This window comes from Ailuropoda melanoleuca, chromosome 7 (assembly GCF_002007445.2).
Source record: "Ailuropoda melanoleuca isolate Jingjing chromosome 7, ASM200744v2, whole genome shotgun sequence".
Taxonomy (NCBI): Eukaryota; Metazoa; Chordata; class Mammalia; order Carnivora; family Ursidae; genus Ailuropoda; species Ailuropoda melanoleuca.
In genome coordinates, this window is record NC_048224.1 from 31,063,683 (window position 1) to 31,087,352 (window position 23,670).

At 40.9% G+C, this 23,670-nt stretch overlaps 1 protein-coding gene across 2 annotated transcripts in view; it reads left to right on the forward strand.

Moving 5' to 3' along the window:
• Positions 1-23,670, forward strand: part of PLPPR1 (phospholipid phosphatase related 1) — a 252,822-nt gene that overhangs the window by 225,410 nt on the left and 3,742 nt on the right. For both annotated transcript variants that reach the window (XM_034664211.1, XM_002926473.4), the window contains exons 5-7: positions 12,909-13,159; positions 16,682-16,858; positions 20,736-20,867. In XM_034664211.1, the coding sequence (XP_034520102.1) occupies positions 12,909-13,159; positions 16,682-16,858; positions 20,736-20,867 (560 nt within the window). The remainder of the gene's footprint in view (positions 1-12,908; positions 13,160-16,681; positions 16,859-20,735; positions 20,868-23,670) is intronic.

Genomic DNA, 23,670 nt, shown 5'->3' on the forward strand with positions numbered 1-23,670 from the left:
TTAATTTAGCCTAATAGCTACCAAAAATCATCAGAAAATGACACCTGTTTTAGGTAACTAGAGTAATTAAGTTGAAGTTGCATGACTTTCTCTTGCAGTTTATGTAATTATTCTAGAATCCATTACAAATAGTATTTCCCAACAAATATGATAGCTTCTCATTGCAGAATGACCAGTGAATTAGCAAAATATTTTTAAACAAAGTAATGCTTTATGCTGTCAAGGGTAAGGAAAAGCTTGGGGTTCTTGTACATTTCTGGCAGGACTGTATCCATATACCCTTTCTGCATAGCACTTTGACGGTGTATCTCAGTAGCCTTGAAAACAGCTATCCTTTTTAACCCAAAATTCTACTTCAAATAATTTATCCTAAGGAGATGATCATTAATGTAGATTAATTTTTATGGACTAAAATTATTTTTATAACAAATTAGAAATATCTAATGATACACTTTTTTTCAAAATAATGCTAACACCATAAGTCGCAACTTCAAAAAATGCTATTTTTAAGAATTTTTAGTGAAAGGGGAAATATTCATGATATAATGTTATATGAAAAAGTCAGGACACTATGAATCTGTAATTATTTCAAAATAAGAAGGATACAACGTCATAGGGGTGTGTGTGTGTGTGTGTGTGTGTATCCCAGTGAAGAAAGATTGAAGGGAAATACACTCACAGTTAACCTTTGTCATTTCTGAGTTGTAGGAGGATGGTTGAATAATTTTTATCTTCTGCTTTCTATTCTATAATTTCCAATTTTTATCATGAATATGTATAATTTTAAAATCAGAAAAAAGAGCTAAGCATCATTTTTTTTTAAAGGGGCAAAGGGGAGGAAGAATAGGGGCAGGGTAGAGGCTTTCCAGAAAGTTGGCCAAGCCCTTTAACATCATCTTCAGTGTAGGAAGCAGAGCTGAGAGTGGCACCTTGGCTCTCCGTCTCCTCTAGTCTGGCTGGTGTGGACTTGAGCAGTATCCCCTCACCCCACCTCACAGATCCAAATTAAATGTTCATTGAGAGAGTGGCAAAAATAGTGATGTCAAAGGGAAAACATTCAAATGAAGCCATCTCCTCCTGTAGATAAATACAAACTGTGTTGACCTTGACAGAGAGGATGGAATTGCTTTGATTAACAGATTCAAAAACAAATGGGTTTTCCCAAAGTGGTCCTTAGAAGAAAGATGCCCAGCCTCCCGGATGTAGTTTCCATCCATTTCTAAACTGTGGTTTAATTTCTCAAGTTGTGTTTCCATGATGTGAAAAGGGAGGAAAAGAACTGACTGAATTAACAAATTTCACCAACATTTTATAAAAACAAATGCAGTCAAATTAGTAACATGCATTTGGACTTCTCCCTTTCTTCACCGTTTTCCTCTGCATTCCTTTCCCTCCCTCTACCATCTCTTTTGATGTTGCACTAAATTGAACAAAAACAACACACAGATTTAAGTTCTCAAAAGAGAGAAACCCTTGCATTCTTTTTTCAGCTACAAAGACAAAATAAGAAAGTCACATTTTCCAAAAACTTCATGAAGATAAGTTTAGTTAAATACTTTACACTTACTAATATACATGAGTAATCATAGCCTTGTAAATGTCAGTTATTAAATAGTAAGTTTTTGGTTTAATATTGAAAAGTAATGAGTAAAAAGCATTAAAATTTGATGAGGGTTTTGAGGTTGTTTGCCACATGGAAAGAAAACTAAATTAACTTTCCCTTCCTGAATAACTAATTTCTTTTTGGTTAAAGGAAAAAAATTCATCCAAATATGTCAAGATTAGACTGTCTATTAGCAACTAAAAGAGCCTGTCACCCAGAAGCTATTTATTATGGGCTTTCCATTTGGGATCACATAGTTGCTCCATTATTACCTATAATAAAAATTTAATTAAATACCAAGCAAGTCTTCTGCCATTTAGGTCAGGTCTAAGGATTCAGTGGCACTGGACAGAATAGAAAGTACCATGGTAAACAGTTAATTCATGTAACACTAATTGATTGCCATAAATTAAGTGTGATCTAAATGGAGCATGAATATTTTAAATGCAGCTTCAAAGGTCATAGTGTTTTATGGTCATAAGAATTGATACCCTGAGACAAGCTTAATGTCAGCCTTTTTGAGAACTAGAAAATCCTCAATTTTGAAAGTCACTTAAATGTACTTTATCTAAAAAGAGACTTAATTGGATTCAGTAAGTCCATTCCTATGTACATTCAGTATTTATAATTAAATTATAAACTGGAGGACTGATCATATTCATTCTACCTTCAACAAACAATTTGTTGGGCATCTACCATATAGTAAGCACTAATTAAGTTGTTGAGGACATATTAGTGAACCAAATAGAGATTGATTTGCCCTCACCGGGTTTATATTCCATTAGTGGAAGCCAAGAGTTAACAAAATAAATAAGTAAATTATAGTGTTCATTAGAAGATACATGTTATGGATAAAAAATAATATAGAACAAGGAAATGGGGAGTTTGTAGGGGCAAATATTCAATTTTAAGTGGGGAGGGAGAGGCTGTCCTACAAGAAGAATTGTCTAGAGTTGGCAGAGACTTCCTAGCAGGACAGCAACCATCCCAGGAAACTAGGTGCCCATTGTGCCAAGTGTGAAGTTGAGGTTCCATTTTTTCTAAATAATAACTTGCAGTTCCCAGGCACCCAACTTTAGTCCTGAGACAAGAAGCTAGTCCTTGACAGAAAAAATGCCAAAGCAAGGGAGGGCATGGGCCTATGAACAAATGGAGGTATTTCTGGAACTCAGCAATAGAAACCAGAGTTGAAGCTCAAGGATATACATCAGGAGGAGAAAGCCAGGATGGAACCTAGGGGAAAAATGGAACCTCCGTTTCTGGGCTTCATGAGCCGCCGAGCCACCAGACTTCGAGACTGACATGTTTGGTATTTCCTCTAGGGAGCAAAGATGCCAGGGGCTGTGTATGTTTTTGTGGGGAGTGGGGATGCTGTTGCTGGGAGCCCTGAACGGCTAAAAGGCACAGCCAGACCTCTGCTCAGGTCTCCGGAAGTTGTGATGAGCCTGCCTGTGGTTGCTTTGCTCTGTGCAGAGAACAAATATGCTCTCCTTTGAGTGTTATCCTCCACGAATGAGAACATTCCAGACCGCAACAAGACTCCTGATCCAGAACTCTACAGGTTACTCTCATTATCAAGAGGAAATTATTCAGTCATATGAGACTCCAGTGATCCTTCCCTGATGGCTCTCTCCCAGCACCAGTATTTAAAGGCTGGACTCTAATAAAAGGAACGAGTAGACTGCTACTTTCTCAACACTTTGCAGAAGAGCCAATGCAAATTCATTGCAAAAGCAGTTTCCCAACCTCGGCATTACTGACGTGATGAGCCAAATCATTGTTTTCCACATAGGTCCTGTGTATGGTAGGACGCACAGTAGCATCTCTGGCCTCTATACACCAGATGTTAGTAGCAGCCCTGTCACGCTAATGCCAATCAAAAATGTCTCCAAGCACTGCAAAATGTCCCCTGAGAGCAGGATTACCCTCAGTTTTAAAGATTTAAGAAAACAAGTATACTTCAGACTTTTGCTTAAAACATTATATTTTTGCTCTGAAGATGTTACACACATCACAAAATTAGGCACAGTGAGATGCAAAAATACTGTCTGAATATTGGAAATGACTCCCAACAATTGGTAAAGGGTGCTTTCAAAGTTTTTTATGTAAAAAATAAAATTTACTATCTGTACAAATATCAAATCATTACATTGCACACCTGAAACTCACGTGTCAGTTATACCTCAATAAAAAAGCAGTGCTTTGGGAACAATTTAAATTATTGCATTAGAACATCATAACCATGATTAAGAAAGGCATCAAGCAGAGACAGCAGGTCAGTATCTGTCAGTCACTAACAGGGCTTGATGCCGGTCGGTGGTGGGAACGGAGAGGATTCAGATCACCAGCTTTGCTTTGGAAATTTAGGAACATGAACCGAAAGGGCGGAATTCCAGGGCTGTTATTTGGAGACCCTCTAGAATTTGATATGCCCATTGTTACATTCTTTGGTAGGTAAGGAATCTAAAATCTTACTGCTCCACATTTAATTTGTATCTAGGGCATACTTCCTAGAATAATTTGCATCCCCTTTCTCCATTTTATTGTAATAGTCCATTGCCTCAGTTCGCCTGGGTGGTTCAGTTAAGCGTAGAACTCTTGATTTCGACTCAGGTCGTGTTCTCAGAGTCCTGAAATTGAGCCCAGTGTGAGGCTCTGCACTCAGCACAGAGTCTGCTTAAGATTCTCCTTTTCCCTCTGCCTCTGCCCCTCTCCCTGCACATGCGCACAATAAATAGATAGATAGATGATAGATAGATAGATAAAATCTTTAAAAAAGAAAAAAGTTTCACTGCCTCTGGCAAACTTTTAGGATCTCTGTCTCTGTCAACCAGCTTTTGGATCCACACCCTAGGGGAACTGAGAAGCAAATATTTAAAGACCAGCAGGAATAAGAGAGAAGTCAGACATTTGAGAGAGAAAAACACTGAGAAACTGTCTTCCGAAAGCAGGGCTAAAGAAGACATTCCTGTTGAGATGAAACCATGTCATTTTATGCTTTGGGGAAGTAGAAATGTGTTTCCTTTTATAAAAATATTTGGGGGATTTTCTAGTTGATTACCTATCGTCTTTACTAAGTAATTATCCTTCACCTTCACTTATCAATGAGTAGTTATAATGACAAATATAGGGTATTTTTTAAAACCACCAGCTCATCATATTGTAAAAGCTGCTTTATTAATAACAAAGAACAAATAACACATCATAGAGTCGAATATTTGATTGAAGTTGTTAGAATTATAAGGTTCTTGTCTCTTTCCTGTTTTAAAAATAATTTTATAATCAATTTATTTAAAACACCTGAACTGAGGACATTTATTTCCCTCAGTTATAAAAATAATAGTAACTAATATCTATATCGAGCTCACAATTTATAAAATTTTCTTACAACTCTTTCTACAATTTGCATAATAACCTTGTGCTATAAAGTAACTGAGGTTCAGATTAGTTGATTTAAATAACATTGTTCTTAGAATGAAAACCATGCCATCAAGACAAGTAGACTGCTATCAGCCTTTGGTGTTTTCATGACATCTACAGGAAATAGAGACCACAAGATCTTGTTTTGTGAACACTTGAAATTAACTGTCCAAGGAACTGATATATTCAATTGTGTCAGAAACTTCTTTTTGAAGCATAAAATAAGATTTGACGATATGTAGATCAGTTTGCACTGATGGTGTTGTATTATACTAGAAAAAAAGTCAGATTCATTGCCCAAGTGATGAAAAAAGTACCTCATTCAATGATGACATATCTCAGGTATTCTACCATACTCTTGTTGGAAAACTGGTGCCTAAAATATTGAGAAACTCTTGTTCTGTTGTGACAGGTGCAATACATTTCATCAGGGGCATGTTCTAAATCTTTGCCTCTTCTCAGTGTGTGTGTGTGTGTGTGTGTCCCCAAGCAAATAGAACTAAAGTGCTTTTTTTCATGGCCTGATACCTACTCATATTTTTTTAAGTACATGAAAATATAAACTTAGAAGATTATGATTAAGGGTGTGGATTTAGAGGTGCCTGAGTGGCTTGGTCGGTTAAGCTCCGACGCCTGGTTTCGGCACAGGTCAAGATCTCAGGATCATGAGATTGAGCCGACCTCTGACTCCACGATGAACACGGAGTCTTCTTGAGAGATTTTTGCCTCTCCCTCTGCTCCTCCCCCTGTTCTCTGTCTCTCTCTCTAAAATAAATAAGTGAATCTTAAAAAATATGGCTTTAGAGCCATACTATTTAATTTCTTTTTTTTATGTTTTTATACACACATTTATTTTAATATATTACAAAGGAAATATCAATTCTGGAATATACTTTTATACACACATTTATATTAATATATAATACACATTTTTTTACTTTTATACTTTTATATACTCATTTGTATTAATATATTACAAAGGAGATACCAACTCTGGAAGCACGAAGAAGCATTGATTATAACAGAAATTTCTGAAATTTGCATCCAAAGCATCTGATTGGTCAACTAATACCTCCTTCCTTACTGTACTTAGAAGTAGGTGAAACAGCATAATGGATATGTAGAGTATTTTTAAAATACACATGTAAATGTCAGTATGTATAACACATGCCTCAACATGAAAACACATAATACATATTATTTAATTTCTAATCCCAGCTCTTTTTGGTCAAGTTAATTGCCTCTCTATGCCTCAATTTCCTCATCTATGAAAGGTGGACATACTAATAGTGTCCGCCTAAAAGATTTGTGGTGGGGACTGAGTGAACTATATTCTAAAGCATGCAGACCAATATCTAATACACACCAAGCACAGTGTATTAGCTATCCTTTATTATCTTTATTGTTATTACCTAGTTTCCATGCCACTCTTATTCAAACATCTCATCCGTGCAGTACATACTTGCAAGGAAATGGGACGAACATGGTAACCACAGATAAGTCTCTTCATTAGGAAACGTTCAGTTTGAATAAAGCATCTTAAAAAGAAGATATTGTACCATCTTTCCTTTTCCCAAAGAAATGGTTGTTTCCTGAAAGAATGGTCTTTACAGCTGAATTGAGAGCAATAGCTCAGTAACTTTCTTGACTGAGATTTTCCGCTAAGGATCTTAATGTGGCAAAAGTAAAAGTGAAAAGGAACTCTGTGCATTTCTTTGTATCTTGTATTCCATTTACAGTGGGGATTTGACGAAAGATGAGATTTAAAATTAAGAGTTGGTGATTGAATCAGAATGTATGTTGAGGAAACTGAACATAAGAGCTCCTTAGGTGTTCCCCTTCCACTGTGGAAAATGGCACTGGTGAACCCATGCCACTCTTGTACTTGCCTGCGTGGGATAAGATTTTCATCCATTTTCCCACTAAAACAAAGGCTAGGAACTGATGTGTTCCTTGTTTTTTGAACATCATAGTAGGAAAGCTATGACAAAAGATTCACAAAGCTGGCTAAATTTTGAACACAAGAAAATGTCAAGCATTCTCAATGTCACACAGCACAATAGTTCTTCATTCTTCTCTTTCATTGCATTGTTTTGCTCAACATAGACAAAAGAGCAGCCCTCTTTTAGAAGTGTTTGATAAGAGGCTGAGAACATGTGTTGAGGGAGGAGTGGGATTCCCTCCCCCTCTTCAGAGACTACTGTTACCACACTAACCCAGATAACTCATTTTTATGTCTTTTTCAATATCCTTTTCTTTTTGAAAGTTCTAGATGTTCGTTTTTCCACATGAAAATAGGTAGGAGTCATGATTTCATGTGTTCCTGTGTTAATATTTAAACTGACAACCATTGCAAGTTCTCAGGATCAGAAATGTCAAAGATGTCTAAGTGTAAAACTGTACCCAAGCTGATCATGATTTCCAGTTTCCTTGTGCTTCACAGATCTCCTTGGTAGGAAGTCTCTCCTGTTGTGGATAGCAGGGATCTCCATATTCCAATTTAAGCTTCTCTTTTCATTCTTGCTGCATTGAAAATGGAGAATCCTTTACCTTCCAAATGATGACTTACAAGTTTCCTAACTCATAAAACACTTACGAAGCCCCAGTTTTCAATTATCCTCTTTATTTGCTAAGTGCCTAGCACTATGCTGGATTTTGTGAAGTTTATAAAAAAGAGACCCAGTCGCTCCAATTTACATGCTAAATGGTTGGAAGTCAACCCTGTGTTCAATAGAATCGGGGACGTGAGACACCAACAGGAGCCAGAAAATCTGGGCAAGTGCCTATGCTTTTTCATCCTCTTCTCCTATTATCACTCTGAAGTTTCTTTAGCAGTCTATTAATTGATTCACAAATAAGTGTTAAATATTTACTATGTGCCGCATTTGATACTAGGTACTTAGGATGCAACCCTAAAACAGATGTGTTCAGTGTCTTAGCTTGTATATTCTACAGTTCCAATGGGAGAGATGCGCATCACTAGATAATCACACAAATGTAAAATTCTTCCTGGGACAAAGGGTACGAAAAAGTAAAATAGTATTATACTAGTCTAAAATAGGAATATTTTTTCTAAGACCCCATGTGATACGTGATTGTTTCACCCTATTCACTCTTAAGTAAGGCAAGACCCATCCACAGTATTCATCAGCAGAGAGAAGTGCGGCTTGCTCTTGGCCTACTCTTCAGATCTACAGCTTGAGAGCAGGTCGGTGTGCACACGGCGAGTCCGGTCCCCAGTTAGCGGGCTTTCTGCCAGAGCTCCTCAGCTCCGGTGACCTGGCATCTCCTTGAACCCCCACTGCTGTGAGCATGAAGAGCACGCACAACTACAGGGCCCAGCAGGCTCTCATCTCTAGAGCACACGAGAGCGCTCCCAGAAGAGGCTGCTGCCTGTGCCTCTGCACCTCCCACCTGGCGTCACCCAGGAGTGTGTCTCTGAATACACGTAGGAGAGTGAAGAAGGAGAGCAGACAGTTCCAGGCAAATTCAAAGAGCAGAACTCATCCGGTAGAGTGACCACAGCCATATTTCTGAGCAATCTCAATTCCGAATCTCTGAGTCTGGACCCTGCTGGTAGGAGAGAAAGGAAATCTCTTCCTAGGTTTTCTCCCCTGATTTCTGTCTTCTAAGGAGAAGTTTGAGTTTTTTCTGAAGTAAAAGTCTGTGTGTGTGTGTGTGTGTGTTTGTGTGTGAGAGAGAGAGAGAGAGAAAACCCACTCCATGTCACTTACGATAATGGAAACCCCTTCCTGATTCTCACTTTGGGTTGGCATTAGGAGTTTCCATCTTTTTTCGTAAGCATCACGTATACTCTAGTAGACAATTGAGAGATGCTCTACCAGGGGCGATCAAGCAAGGTGCCATTTTAAACTGGAAATTACACATTTATAGTTGAATATAGAATAGCTGGCCTTCAATTTAGAGGTTCCCCCTAAGGTCACAGGACCTTTGTGGCTAAAAGGAATTTAGTCCTTCCCTCACCCCACCAATGCCTCCTCACCCCAATACCACCCTACTATCTGGGGCTAGGCTTCCTAATGAAGGTCACCTGTGTGGAAAGCTGTAGCATCTGCCTTGGCAGCCAGCAGTCTGGTTATGTACTTTGACCAGTTTGTTTGTTTGGAAGGCCTAAAGGTATCCTGCTATGGGTCCTAGTACCTTTTTCCAGCATGCCAATTATCTGTGGCTTTGTTAGTTCTCCTTACGCAACTTTCCTGGTTATGTCACTGCTCCTGCTATGTTCATGGTTGAGTAAAAGGGTAGAATCCACTGATTCATAGCAGGGACCAGGTCCCAGAGTTTTACCTCCATGTCCTAAATTGCTAGCGATCAAAGATCCTAATTTGTCCCGAGACAAACTGAGATCAGAGGGACCCAGATAGAATCCTGAGGGAAAAAATAAGGACTTTTTAATACCTTTGTCTTCCTCTTTCTTCATCCTTTGAGTGGTCTGACAGGTCTATTTAGGCCACAAAGAAGATGCATGCTCAGGTTTCCTTAGCTGATCTGTGTCATCCTGACAAGGACCACAGACATCATCATCAATCTCTTTGTCCTAATACCAGGCCTTTCTAGCCTCCTGTCCTCTCAGCATTCTAATGCCCGTCATCCCTTAGGGATGGGGGAATTTACAACCGCTTACTCCATACCACACCAGAATGTATGAGCCTTGTGAGGTGGCCCTTGGGCTCAGCCAATTTGTCCCTCCCTCTGTCCTTGCTAATATTATAAGCACCCTATTCTGATACCATGTGAGGTGTGAAGCTTCTCCAAAAGGCTTGCAGGGCTCCTGAGCTATACCCTGAGAGGGATGGGACATACTTCATCTTGATTTCCAAAAGTTTCTATTGCCCTGCCCCTGGGTTTGACAGCCAGTGTGAGGCAGAGAGCATGAGGATGCCTCTTCTCTGCCTCAACCACAGTTCCGGCTCCTCCTTGTGGGTCACCCCAGCCACACCCTCCCCTGCGGTAGGGTTCATTTTAGAAACTCAGTGGTCTCATCCTCCAGACCATGGCTCTTAGTCGTCCCATCTAAGCCTTTTTGGAATTCCAAACAAAGCAACAACAATATCGACAAGTGTCTCAAGCACATAGCTCTGGCAAATCAAAAGCACTTTATTTTAGACTATTGTGTTGGCTGTAAATCCATTCATAAATGTGATCAGCTCCCCTGAAACAAGGAACACTGTTGGGAGCAGATTTGTAAGATAAAGAGAACCCACTAGGGAAGGTTATAGGAATGAAAAATGTATCGGTTAAAATTTCAAAAATATGACCTCACTGAAAGAATTTTTGACACAAAGGTAGGTTCTATAGACATTTTAAAAACATCTCCTTCAAATCATACGTTGCGAGGCAGGAGACCATAAATGGTGTTCCACCTGACCCTAAGGACAAAAGTAGCTATTGTGAACTTCTGAGGCTGGGAAAAGACCCACGAGGAGCTCAGGGTTCAGAGCAATGGCCGAAGTGTCTTACAAAAGCTCTGTAGGATCTGACATTATCTGTGAATCGCTGCCGCGGGTTCCACCGCCCTTTGTTGGTGCAGCTTGTGTCAGGCAGGTGGATTCCCGTGCTGCCACAGTGTCCTTCTGAAGCTAGATCAAATGCACCGGAATGAAATGTTTGGAAGGCAGGTGCTTGTGAAGCCATCAGGAAAAGCAGAGATGGATGATCCTAAGAAGGCAGAGAAGAAGAGGGGAAAGCCACTTTCTGCAAAAATATCCTGGAACAATAAAGAGAAGAGCTGCCCACGGCAGCATCACCATGACTGCGGAGCTGGCACCTCAGACACCGATCCAAGGAGCCTGGAAATCCCATCTCAGAAAGGACACACCCACCCTGATCAGAAGCACTTCTGACAAATAAAATGCCAGAGGCAATTGCTGTCACTTTTCCTTTTTCAAATCATAAATTACCCTAGTTTCCTGGAAGAGTATGCCCAGACAGACTTATTGCCCCCTTGAAAAAGCCAGAGAGACCTGGTCTTTAAGAATCTTGCTTGAAGGTATAAAAAAATGTCTAACCATTCAGACTTCCAGAACCTGGGGGTGAAAATTGCCACGAATGATCAACGATTGCATACTCTCAGAGGTCAGACCCTCTGAGCACAAGCCAGCTGATGCTGTTAAAAGAGCCAGTTCTCATTGTGATAAAGCACATTCTGGCAAAGCCACAAAAAAGAAAATTACAGCAATCAATACAGACCAAAATGAAAACCGGATGAAGGTTTCAGCCAAACTTGTCTTCACCTCTGCTGTAATGGATTACCTTTTGGGTGCTGGTATCAGCACAATTTGCAGATCGAGGACATTGAATATGGGAGTCCAAGTTGGGCAGAAATTTAATTGAAACTATAGCAGATCCTTGACATTTACGAGGGTTAACACTGCCTCTCGCACTTGCCAACTTCTCCCATAATTGAGCTGCATTTCAAAATCTTTATCCCTTCCAACAACTTGTACATAGCTCAGCTCTGCAGCCCCTCTTGATATATCTAACAGACAATAGTCCACTGATAAGCTACAGCTGTACTGTATAGACTTTGAAAGAGTTCACAGTGAAGCTTCCTATAAGGAATTCTGCTTTACCATGTTCAATCTTATTGGGACTAATCCAGTGGAATTTATCAGAGGACAGATAAAATCCAGGAAAGACAGACTACCCACAAGATTCTCAGCCAAACAGCAAAGTCAGTGTGGCAGGAAGAGGAGTGCCCTAGTGTCCCAAAATGTCTGTACCCTGATCGCTGGAAACTGGATTTGATACCTTATATGACAAGACGGAATTTACAGGTGTGATTAAATTCATGCTCTTGAGATGAGGAGATTATCCTGAGTTAGTCAGGTGGACCCAATGTAATCAAAAAGTCCTCATAAGAGGAAACTAGGAGAATCTGAGTCAAAGAAGGAAGTGCGACAACAGAAGCAGAAGTTGTAGTGATAGGATTACTGGAAGCGGGTCACAAGACAAAGAATGAAGGCAGCTTAGACACTAGAAAAGGCAAAGTATGAATTCCACCCTCCAGCTTCCAGAAGGAGCACAGCCCTACCAGCCTCTGAGTTTACCCCAGTGAAACCTGTTTTGGACTTGAGACCTCTAGAGCTATAAGAGGGTACACTTGTGATGTTGTAAGCAGCTCAGTTGGTGGAAGCTTGTTACAGCAACGGTCAGCAATGTTTGTCTTTAACACTCGTCCCTTCTTCTCATTTTCTCTGCCCAACATCAAATGAAACATCCAATTCAATCAAGGTTTCTGGAATGGACTTTCTTCTCTCTTTTAAGGATAACTCCCTCACAACTCCATTCACTCTCAGCTGCCATGATGTCATAGAAATTCCCTCAGAGTACTTGCATTTCCAAACAAGACTGGGGAGGATATATTTTCTATGGGGGGAAGGGGGAACTAACTGCTGTTGAGTAGCTACCAGGCACCATAGTGGGTATTTTGGACCTATCCCATGTCATCTTTCCAACTTCTTTGTGAGGTATCACTCCCCCCAACCATATTGTGACTGGGGGTCCCAAGGTTCAGGGAAGGTAAATCGCTTATACATGGTGAATGAGTCAGCCACGCTGGGGCTGGATGGAGCCCAAATCGGTAGGACTCCAAAATTCTAGTTCTTTCCATTAGAACATGCTGCTTCTGCCTTACTTATATAAAACAATAAAATGCGAACAGCAGAATGTCTGCATCAGTTTGGAGGAAATAATGATTGGGGAAGCAGGCACCAGTCCCTACAAAAAATGGAAGTGAGGGGACCATTTGACTCTGGTGAGATCCTCTTTGATGGGTTGTTGTGGATTCTCACCGCTAGGTCTTCTCTCAGGGACAAAACTGTGCCAACGTCACCATTCCTGATCATTTCCAATCTCCTTGTAGGGGTATTTGCCTTCGGACTTTTTGCTACTGACATTTTTGTAAACGCTGGACAGGTGGTCACGGGGCACCTAACGCCATACTTCCTGACAGTGTGCAAGCCGAACTACACCAGTACAGACTGCCGGGCACACCACCAGTTCATCAACAATGGGAACATTTGTACTGGGGACATGGAAGTGATAGAAAAGGCTCGGAGATCCTTTCCCTCCAAACACGCTGCTCTGAGCATTTACTCCGCCTTATATGCCACGGTGAGTATAACAGTCATGCTGTCACCCCCAAGACCAGCGTCTGGCTGGGATGTGAGTCCTTCTGCCCTCCTCGCCTTCATTCTCTCATCGCTGTCACTTAGAGTGTTACATGAAACACATGACAATGTGTTTCTCCTGTACAGCATCACGCGGTTGCCCCCACCTCCCCCAACATCCCAGGGTAATATACCAACCTGCCAGAGGCTAATTAATATGGCAATGTTGATAATCTCTTAGTCAACTCTTCCCATTTTACAGATGTGGAAACTGAGGCCCAGAGAAGTGCTGAGAGCCCACAGTTGGAGCTGGGACCCAGGCTCTTGGCACCATGTCTGGGATTCTCCCACTGCCCACAACAACACTCTTTGCCAAAGTTCTCATTGGTTCCAGAACAGCACGCATTTCTCACACCTGCCTACAAATTTGCAGGTGTGGGCCTTCATGCGCATGGCTGCCTGGGTAGTGCAGCAGACCTGGGATAAAAACACAGCTTTCCTCTGCTCCTCCTGACACTCTTCCTCTTCATTTAGCCAGAACAGATGGATGATCCTACAAGACCCCCAATGCCCAAAAGCTCCCTTCTCACTGCTCCCCAAATCATACAGACTTTGATTGCCCCCACTAGGGTATAATGTTCTCTTTACAGTTTTTGCTTTCATTACAGAAAAAAACCTAAAGTGCATCCCACATCTTAAAATACAAAAAGAAGCAATGGGGTCCCTTTTATTTCCTTCTCTTTTTTTTTGGAAATGACTTCGTCTCCCCTTTCTCTGACCTATGCTTCCTTCGAACTAGGAGTATAGAAATATAGAAGGAATCAGCTCAAAGGCTGGATATCCTATGCCTTTACCTGTGGAAGAGCAACTATTGGTCAAAATCACACCTTTTCCTTACTTGCACTTATGTTCCAGGTGTGACTAGTCTAGTGATTCTCAATGAAAGGCAGGGGAAGGAGAAGGCAGAGGAAAGACGCCTTTAAAATAATCCATTCTTCCCAGAGGGTCTGAGCAAGACTCACCCCACTTCCCAGGGGAGCAAGTTCCCACCTCATCCAGTGAGAGTAACTGCACTCTCAGCTGAGAGTCAGCCTCTGATGGGAGAGTGTCCCTGACATCACCTGGATGCATACATTCAGGGTGGAGGGAAGGTGACTGACTACAGGGCTGGTCTATGAAGTAGTTTAAAATAAATTGCTGAATATTCTCTTTAAAACAATGGTTCCTTTGTGTCACGTTCACAGGATCACATCTGTAGGATGAATTTGTCAACCACCAATTACCCAAAATTAGCTTTCCTAGTTATTCCTTTAGGTCTATTTTTTAATGAATATGTGATAAAAATGATTTCAGCTGCCCCCCATTAAGGAAACATGCATGTAGATAATAGAGAAGCCTCAACTTACAAAACAGATCAATTGTAGCTTGATAAGCCTTCTTTGCTTTATGATAGATGATAGATAGATGATATAGATAGATGATAGATAGATAGATGATAGATAGATAGATGATAGATAGATAGATAGATGATAGATAGATAGATAGATAGATAGATAGATAGATAGAAAGATAGATGATAGATAGATCGATCAGCAGGCCACGTATTTTTTAAACAGAGTTCTCAGGCATTCAGCATATTCTTCAACTTTCAAAATATCCATTTGTTCTAAATTATCTAGAACTGAAGTTATTTGAAGCAATGTACTCTTGAACCCTTTTCTGTATATTGATCAAACCCAAGTCACTGCTGTATGAAATTTGCGTAACACCATTATAAGACTAAATCTGTTACTCATAATAATTGTCTCATCAAATGAGATATAAATTTCTTTTGAGAAAAAAGAAATCTCACTCAAATGCTGCTGTAGCACATGTTTTCAAGGATTCGGATAAAATCCAATTCAAATCATGCCCCATAGACGGACTATAATCAGATAAACCCTGATACAAGATTCCAGTTATGTGAACACTTTTTGAGCCCCTATTATGTGTGAAGTGCTTTCGGAAATTACTCAACAAGGATCTCCTAAGTACTAGTTAATACTGTGAAGAATACTAACCATAAGCCCATGCTCTTAATAGTTTTTAATCTTATAGGAAGTATTTATAAAGGGTATACCTAAAAAAAAAAAACCCACAAAAACATAAAATACTCGTTAAACATATCTAGTATAGATGTTAAGTAATATTTCCTATACAGTGTCGGAATGGTGTCACGATGTGGTCTCATTTGTGTAACTGATCTAACCACAGTTTTCTGTAGGGCATCTATCACACATAATAGAGAATCCCGTCCACCTGTATTCACACCACTGTTGTGAATTGTGAACTTAGGAAATTAAGTTTCCATGGTTATACTGTAAAATGCATCTATTTGAACTGGTCTGTGTTCAGACCAACACACTATAGACTATGAGTATTAGCATCCTGTTTCTCAGAGTTGCAAACTCATTTGTCAAATTTTTAAAGAAATTATGGGATGGATCAGTAATGCCCTCTAGTGGTTTCTTGTAACCATTGCCAAAGGTGATTAACTTAACTTCTTCGAAAGAGGCGCTAGGCCATGAGACACGCATTTGATAACCGAACCTCTGAAACTTTAAGAGTCTTGGTGATGGGTAGTAAGGAGGGCACGTATTGCATGGTGCCCTGGGTGTTATACGCAACTAATGAATCATGGAACTTTACATCAAAAACCAGGGATGTACTGTATGGTGACAAACATAATATAATAAAAAATATTATAATAAAAAAAAAGAGTCTTGCCCCACTCCCCACAATGGACAAGAACAGCCTACATCTCAGGTGTCATAAATTGCATCATCCTTTCCTCAGGTCAGATCTTCCCAACCTTTCGGATGTCGCGGGACCCATAGAAAGTTTCAATATTTTAAAACACGCTAGAGTAACAGCATGGAGAGAGCCCATCCATCACAGCTGTTCCAAGGAATGTGAGAATCCATTTTCCGGCACAGCTAAAACCTGTTTGTGTGACACACTCATTTGGAAGTTCTACTTCAATCAACTAACCTGTCAATGCTTTTATATTTGTTGCCTACAAGTGCAAAGAATCAGCTAGAACTCTGGGCGACACCAAAAGTGAAACGTATAGCCACTCACCTACCTGGCCTTCTCTTCCATAAAATTCATTCTCACAGAAGGTTTATTTGGTATCTGAGATTCTTTATGGGTTTCCTAATACCGCAAATGATTCTCAAATTTGTTGCGTAAGAACTGCGTGCTCTAAAGCAGATCTTTACTAAGCAGCCATTCTCTGCATCGCTATTTCTGTTTGCGGGCCCTCTAGAATCCAGAGCAACACGACTCGTGAATGGCTCTTTGTGGTTATTGCTGCACTCGTTTCCTACCCAGTTTCTTTCCTAAGTGACTTAGTGGAATTGTTCAACCAGGCACCGTGGCCACTTTGGCACGACCCGTTTGCATGCCCTGGGGCGTGTGTGCGCATGCGCGTGTTTGCCGCGTGCAGGCAGGCTGCCTCTCGCTCACTGGTCTCCGTCCGTTCCAGATGTACATCACAAGCACAATCAAGACAAAGAGCAGTCGGCTGGCTAAACCCGTGCTGTGCCTCGGGACCCTCTGCACCGCCTTCCTGACAGGCCTCAATCGGGTCTCCGAGTACCGGAACCACTGCTCCGACGTGATTGCAGGCTTCATCCTGGGCACGGCTGTAGCCCTGTTTCTGGTGGGTCAGCTTCGCTCTTTCTTTTTCCGCTCGCGTACCCTCTGAAAGCCTGTCTGCGGTCACGGTGAGTCAGGTTAGCCAGACCGCAGTATAAGGCCATGTTCCTCCTGCCCCAGCCTTGTAAGTTGCCATTTTTTCCCAAGGACTGTGCATCGTTTTGCCACAAAAAGGACTTCTAAAGTACCTTTTCTTTCAGGAATCTGATTGCATATTCCCAGGGGGGTCAGGAAGAGGAATGCCTGGGGTGATGCCTTCCCCCACTTCCTTCAACCCTGGGCTAAGGAGTGAGGCCTGGCCGGCTAGTAATTTGGCGTACCTTCAAAGCAGTGTTCTTTAAATATTTGTGCAGAAGGTATTGACAGCAGAAGCTAAGTATTCCTTGAGGCAAGAACGGAAAACAAATACCATGGTGGAAGCAAGACAGCCCCTTCTCAGGCATCCCCAGAAATTCAGCTCTGGTCTACATTTGTATGTCACACTCAACAGTATGAAAACCCTCCTCTCGTCACACCTGGACTTTACCATCTAAACATGGCTCTTGGGCATCTTATTTCCACTCCAGATGGCTTCTCAACCACATAGAATAATCTTTCTGGAGGAGTTTTGGTTAATACAGTTTTCTCCATATCTTGACATTTCTGATGATTTTAGTTCCTCCAGTAGACGGGGGCCTTGCCACTCGCTCAACTAGGAGACACCTTTTCATCTGAGTTGGTTTAGAAGTGAAGAGGCTAATTTTTATTGTTTTTGTCTTTTTTTAGTTTTATTGAAGTATGCTAGGCAGATCATAAATGGCACATGAAGTGTACAATTTGGTAAATTTTGACATACAGATACATCTTTCTCTTTCTTCCTTCCTCTCATTCCCAAGCAACCACTGATCTTTCCATCACTCCATCACTCTATATAAGTTTGCCTTTTCTAGAATTTCATATGAATGGAATCATAGAGTCTATATTTTTTGTTTGTTTGTTTCTATTTATTTGACACACAGAGAGAGAGAACACAAGAAGGAGGAGTGGGAGAGGAAGCAGCAGGCTCCCCACTGAGCAGGGAGCCCAATGGGGCTCAATCCCAGGACCCTGGGTTCATGAACTGAGCTGAAGCCAGATGCTTAACCGACTGAGCCACACAGGCGCCCAGAGTCTATATTCATTATTTTCCCCTTTCACCTGGCATAATTATTTTGAAATTCATCTATTGTGGCATATAACAATAATTCATTTCTCTTTCTTGCTGTGGAATAATTTATTTCAGAGGTATAATTTTTAAATACTCTTCAGGGATTTAAAATATACTCAGGAGGATTTATAGTAAATCAGTGGGCCTGGAGAGTCATATGTTGTGCTGGAAATGAGTCCCCTAGTCATATTCAGCAAGCTTCCCCGAAAAGACAAAAGCCTTCACAGTCTGGATGTCCCTCCTCCCATCCTGCCTACTCTGGTCCAAAGCCCCCATTAAGACTGGCATCGCACATAGATGGATTTCATGGTCCTAATTCTTCTTTGTCCTATCCCTCCTCCTTGCCCTTCCCAATGTACAAAATACACCTATGCCTCTCCCAACTTCTAACTCAGAGTTTTCCAACTTTTTTACCTGCTGAGATACAGAAAATGCTCATATTTACTCAGAACACTGATCTCCCAATGGAGATTAGGAAGCTCCATTTTAATTCAAAATTATTTTTAATGGACCCAGGCTTTCTTTCTAAAGTAAAAGATAGAGGACTTCAGTGCGAATTTCCTGTGTGACACTGCAGGGAACACAGTGCTGAGCTGATCCTGAGATGCTACCCCTAAGGGATGTTTCCCAGTGACTGCTTTTTAAAAGAGGGAAAGAGTACAGGAGGCTTTGAGAGAAGAGAGGGTCTTCAAAGACAGATCAGCAGTTCAAATGAAGGCTTGGGCTCAAAAGCCAAACAATTTTGCTGTCCCTCGGTCCTGGAGCCAGCATCCCCAGCTAGAGAGAAACAGCAGTGCTCACTGTCCCAAGCTACTGCACGAGGTTTTTACAGGACGAAATCTGTGAAATCCTTTGCATTTTCAAAGGACCCATATACAGATTCTGCTTTACTTTAAACTTGTTTTTTTTTTTTTCCCATTAACTTGCAGCCCTGTTTCCTACCGCTCAGTTACTGTTTGCTCTGTTACTGGCTTCCAAGTTGATGGCAAATGTCAAAACTTGTTTTCCACAAATGGTCTTTACGTAAGACCCAGAACTGAATTGCTCTGGCAGGAGACAGGCCCCATGATCTCCTGTTGTTATCTGCATGTGCCCCTGTACGCACCTCACATACACTCACACTGAGCTTGGAAATGGGTCTCAGAAGAGACTGGAAGCCCTCCAAAGTGGAGACTTGGAGAGGATACAGGGAGGGAAGAGTCTGAGAACAGGATACACTTGCAACATACGTGCATTCTTGTTTTGTGTTTCCGATGAAGATGAAATGGAGGGGAGGGGACTATTAATTGAGCAATCACTATATGTCCTGCCCTTTATGTACATCAAGTCACGTGCTCCTAGGACAAGCCTACCCGTATTCTTACCTTCACTTTATAGGTGAAGAAAGTTAGGCTCAAAAATAAGTAACTTGCCCAATGGCCACCCAACCAATAAGCCATAAATCTGACCTGGGTCTTTCCAACTCCAGCGCCCCTACATCTCCCACTTTTCCCATTTCTTGAATGGAGGCAGTTTAAGCAGAGCTGGAGAGTGAGATGGAAGAAAGCCAAGTAGAGAATATTTACATAAATGTTCTGCAGGGTTTGAAGAGTGACAGGAAAGATTGAAAGATACTGGGTGCCCTGGTGGCTCAGTCAATCAAGCGTTTGGCTCAGGTCATGATCTCAGGATCCTGGGAGCAAGCCCCACATCGGGCTCCCTGCTCACAGGGAACCTGTTTCTCCTCCTTCTCCCTGCTCGTGCTCTCTCTTGCTATCTCCTTCTCTCTCAAATAAATAAATAAAATCTTAAAAAAGAAAAAAGCTAATATTTCCTTTAAAAAGAAAGATTCAAAGATACTGGCTATAGAAACAAAGATGCAGAACAAGGGAAGAGAGAGCATGGAAAGAAACAGATAAACTCTACGAGAGCAAAAGAAACAGAGAAGATGGTAAAGACAGACTCAGTTATGAAGGGGGCCTCAGTAGGAAATAAAGAAAAGTGAGTAGTAATTGAGAGGAAGAGTATTTTAATGGAGGCAATAGAAGGAAAGTGACACTGAATTATTTAATCTCAGGTAAATAGTAGTCATATAATTTAGGGATGGTCGTCTTGGGCAGGAGGTAAAGACTAGCTCACATTGATTATTTGCTGTGAGTTTGGCACTTGTGAAGAGGCAGAATAAGGTAGTGGTATGATTAAGGGGCTACAGAGTTAAAATCTCTGTGTGACCTTGGGCAAATTCCGTAACTTCAACGTGCCTCGTAATCTAAGTTGGAGATGATAATAGTACCTCCCTTGTAAGACTGTTGAGTGGATTATATGCAGGAAGGCAAAATTCTCAGGACAATGTCAGACATAGAGTGGCCCTCAGTAAATGTTAGCTGTTATTATGAGGTGGTTTACATTCACTGTGTCTTTTAATCACTACAAATCTGTGAGAGAGGTGTTGTTATTTCCATTTTACAGATGGGGAAACAGGCTCAGTGGGTGGGTTGGTTATCACCGGCCGCGTGGTGATCAGTCAGATGCTTCGTCAGCCCTCAGAGGCGTTCAGCAAACACCTAGACTACGCCCAAGGTCATCCCTACCCACTGGCTCAAAGGGAAAAAGTCATGATGGCAATGACATTCTAGGGGCAAGGCATGCAGTGCTCTGACATGGCTAGGCATTGATGGCTGCAATCTGACCCCAGGCTTTTCCCCTCATCCTGCAGGGAATGTGCGTGGTCCATAACTTTAAAGGAACACAAGGATCTCCTTCCAAACCCAAACCCGAGGATCCCCGCGGAGTACCCCTCATGGCTTTCCCAAGGATAGAAAGCCCTCTGGAAACCTTAAGTGCACAGGTATAGTAAAGTGGGTTTAGCCAACCAAGCCCACGGGCTCAAGGCCTGTTATCTTGGGAGGTGAACTAATCAGTTCTTCTACTGGAAGCAGGATACCACTGAGTCCACTCAGCACTAAGAAAAATCTGATGCAAGGGCTTCAAGAACTTCAAGCTTCTCTCAATTAGCCCTGTGTTTATTCTAGGGCTTGGCAATCATAAATCCTCAGGAAGTCCTTAATAATGTCTAACTTAAACCCCAGCTGCTTTAAGACACCTTGACCTACTACATAGCACCACACTTATGAAATTTGGACCAATTGTATGAGAGGCCAATTTGGTTTGGTAATTAGGATAATATTGGAAAATGAGAAAGTTTTATTACATTCTTGATAGATATAGACTGAAATCATTTTAAAAGGTGATGACTAAGTGTCCTTTGGGGTCTATTTTGATGACCACAATCCAAAAATTCAATGTAACCATACACAGTGGCCACTTATTTACATCAGGGCCTTGTTTTGTGTCAGATAACAGAAAATAAGTAGCCACCTAGTCCTTGCTCAAAGAACTCGCAGATAATCAGGCAGTTGGATATAAATGAGGAATCATAATAGGGCATCCTGAATCAGAGGTCCACAAAGTGCTTTGTGAATACAAATGAAGAAAAAAAAAATGTTATTGTCTGAGAAGACAAGAAAAGCCATGGAGGTTTGCCACCTGAAGGGGGCCTTAAAGGTGATTTCCAACACTTATTTTTGCCTGGACGGTTGCCAGGTGCTTCACAAATACATCCTTATTTGAACAAACACCTTTTGAATTGATAGGAGGATTCCCATTTCACAAATAAAAAATAGGAATCTGAAAATGGCAATGTTCAATTAAGTCGCCCGAGGCCACATAGCTTGCCAGTGGGAGAGCTGAGCCAAGTGGTTCTTTAGACAGAGAATGGGATAACCAACAACGAACCAGGATTTTCACTGTCAGTCCACTTGGCTAAAATGTTTTTCTGTAATAATCTATTTATCTTGAAATCTTTATATTTATATTCTTACAAAACCATTTTTATAGATGGTACAATGGAAAAGCAAAGCATCTCCCACTGGAATTCTCATGTACTCCATATCATGAGAATACAAAGTAGTATTTTTATCTGTTTAAAGATTTTTAGCTATCAGTCATCTCTCTGAGATGAACTGTCCTAGTTCTATTTCTTTTCACATTTAATGAAGTCTTTCTAATTTTATGAGCAAGAAAAACAACACAATAAAGCTACTTCTATCTTGGGGAAACTAGGGCTGTCCGTGAAACCCCGTGCCAAGTATTTTGTTTGTTTTCCCTTAACCTGTATTAAGGTGAAAATTTGGACTTGGTATAATGAGAAAGAACGCACTGAAAAATGTATTACTGGCTTATTGATATACGGTCTGTCGATGCAGATTGAATGATAAAGTGGCCAAACCGTGATCCCTTGTAATGAAACAGTGAGACAGACTCCCTCTGGTCTTCCCTATCTAATTATGTTACTATTACGTGATAAGATCAGAGCGGTTCCCTCTACTTTTGAGGTGAAGCAACTGAAGACAAAGGTGAGTTTTAAAAACAAACAAATATTTACTGAGTTCCACAAACATGGCAGTATCTGTGTTCTTTGAAATGCTGCCTACTTTGCCTTGAACATCCTGGTTTAAGGACACCCCCTTTCCACCCCAGGCTTCTGCCCAACACTGCTCAAGCACTACCCCCTGTTGGGAACCTTCTCTGTCTGTTTTGTCCTGCAGAACAATTAATAGTTGACCCTCCAGGTCAGAGAGACATCTAGGCCATATTTAGGGGAGTTCCACTTACACTGAAAAATGAAATGCCAAACAGAGTTTCAAAAACTGATCTTCCACAAAATAGATAAAAGAGTCCTTCAAAATATCTACTATTATTCACTACAGGCAGTAGGTGAGCTTCTTTCACACCTGTCCATGTGTCTTTATTTCCATGTCTGTCACCCCATCTGGTTACAATGAGGTCTTTTCTGCATACACAGCCCTTTGTGTGATTGTCCTGCCCAATGGATACCAATAGTGTCCCTTCATCTCTGCCCCTCCCCCCAAGAACTTGGAGATCTTTGAGGATCTGAACACTGTGAACCAGGTCTTATTTACTCTCCGTACTTCCTGGTGTTCGCTAGGTGTGAAACGAATATTTGATGGATAGAGGCAAGCCAGAACCAAAACCTGAACTAAATACTTGAGACAAAACCAAGAACCTAAAATCAGACCATAGCCACTATCGAACCTCCAAAGAAAATAGAAATTAATAAGAAACAACAAGACTTCTGCAGGCTCGTCAAAGTAAAGCTATAGGATGCTGGAGAGTGTACTTCTCAAGTGATGCCTTCCACACCAACGGTAGAAGACTCAAGTAACAAAGCATCCGCTTTTAGTATCGAATGTTTCCACGTGTAGTTAGGATGATTACACTCTTTATTTGTTGGCCAAGAAAAGAAAATTCGCATTTATTGCAAGTGATCACACTCGATCCTCACAACCATCCTGCAATTGGTATTGTTAATTCTGTTTTGTAGATGAAGTCAGTAAAACACAAAGAATTTAAGAAACATGCCCAAGGTCACCAAGTCAAAATTAAAACAGGCCCATCTAATTCTAATGGCCCTACTCAATGTACTATACCACACAGCCTGGCATTCCATTCAAGGAAAATTCCATCTGGAAATCTTTTTTTTTATACTTTAAAAAAAAATTTTTTATAATAATATTTTTTATTATATTATGTTAGTCACCATACAGTACATCCCCATTTTTTGATGTAAA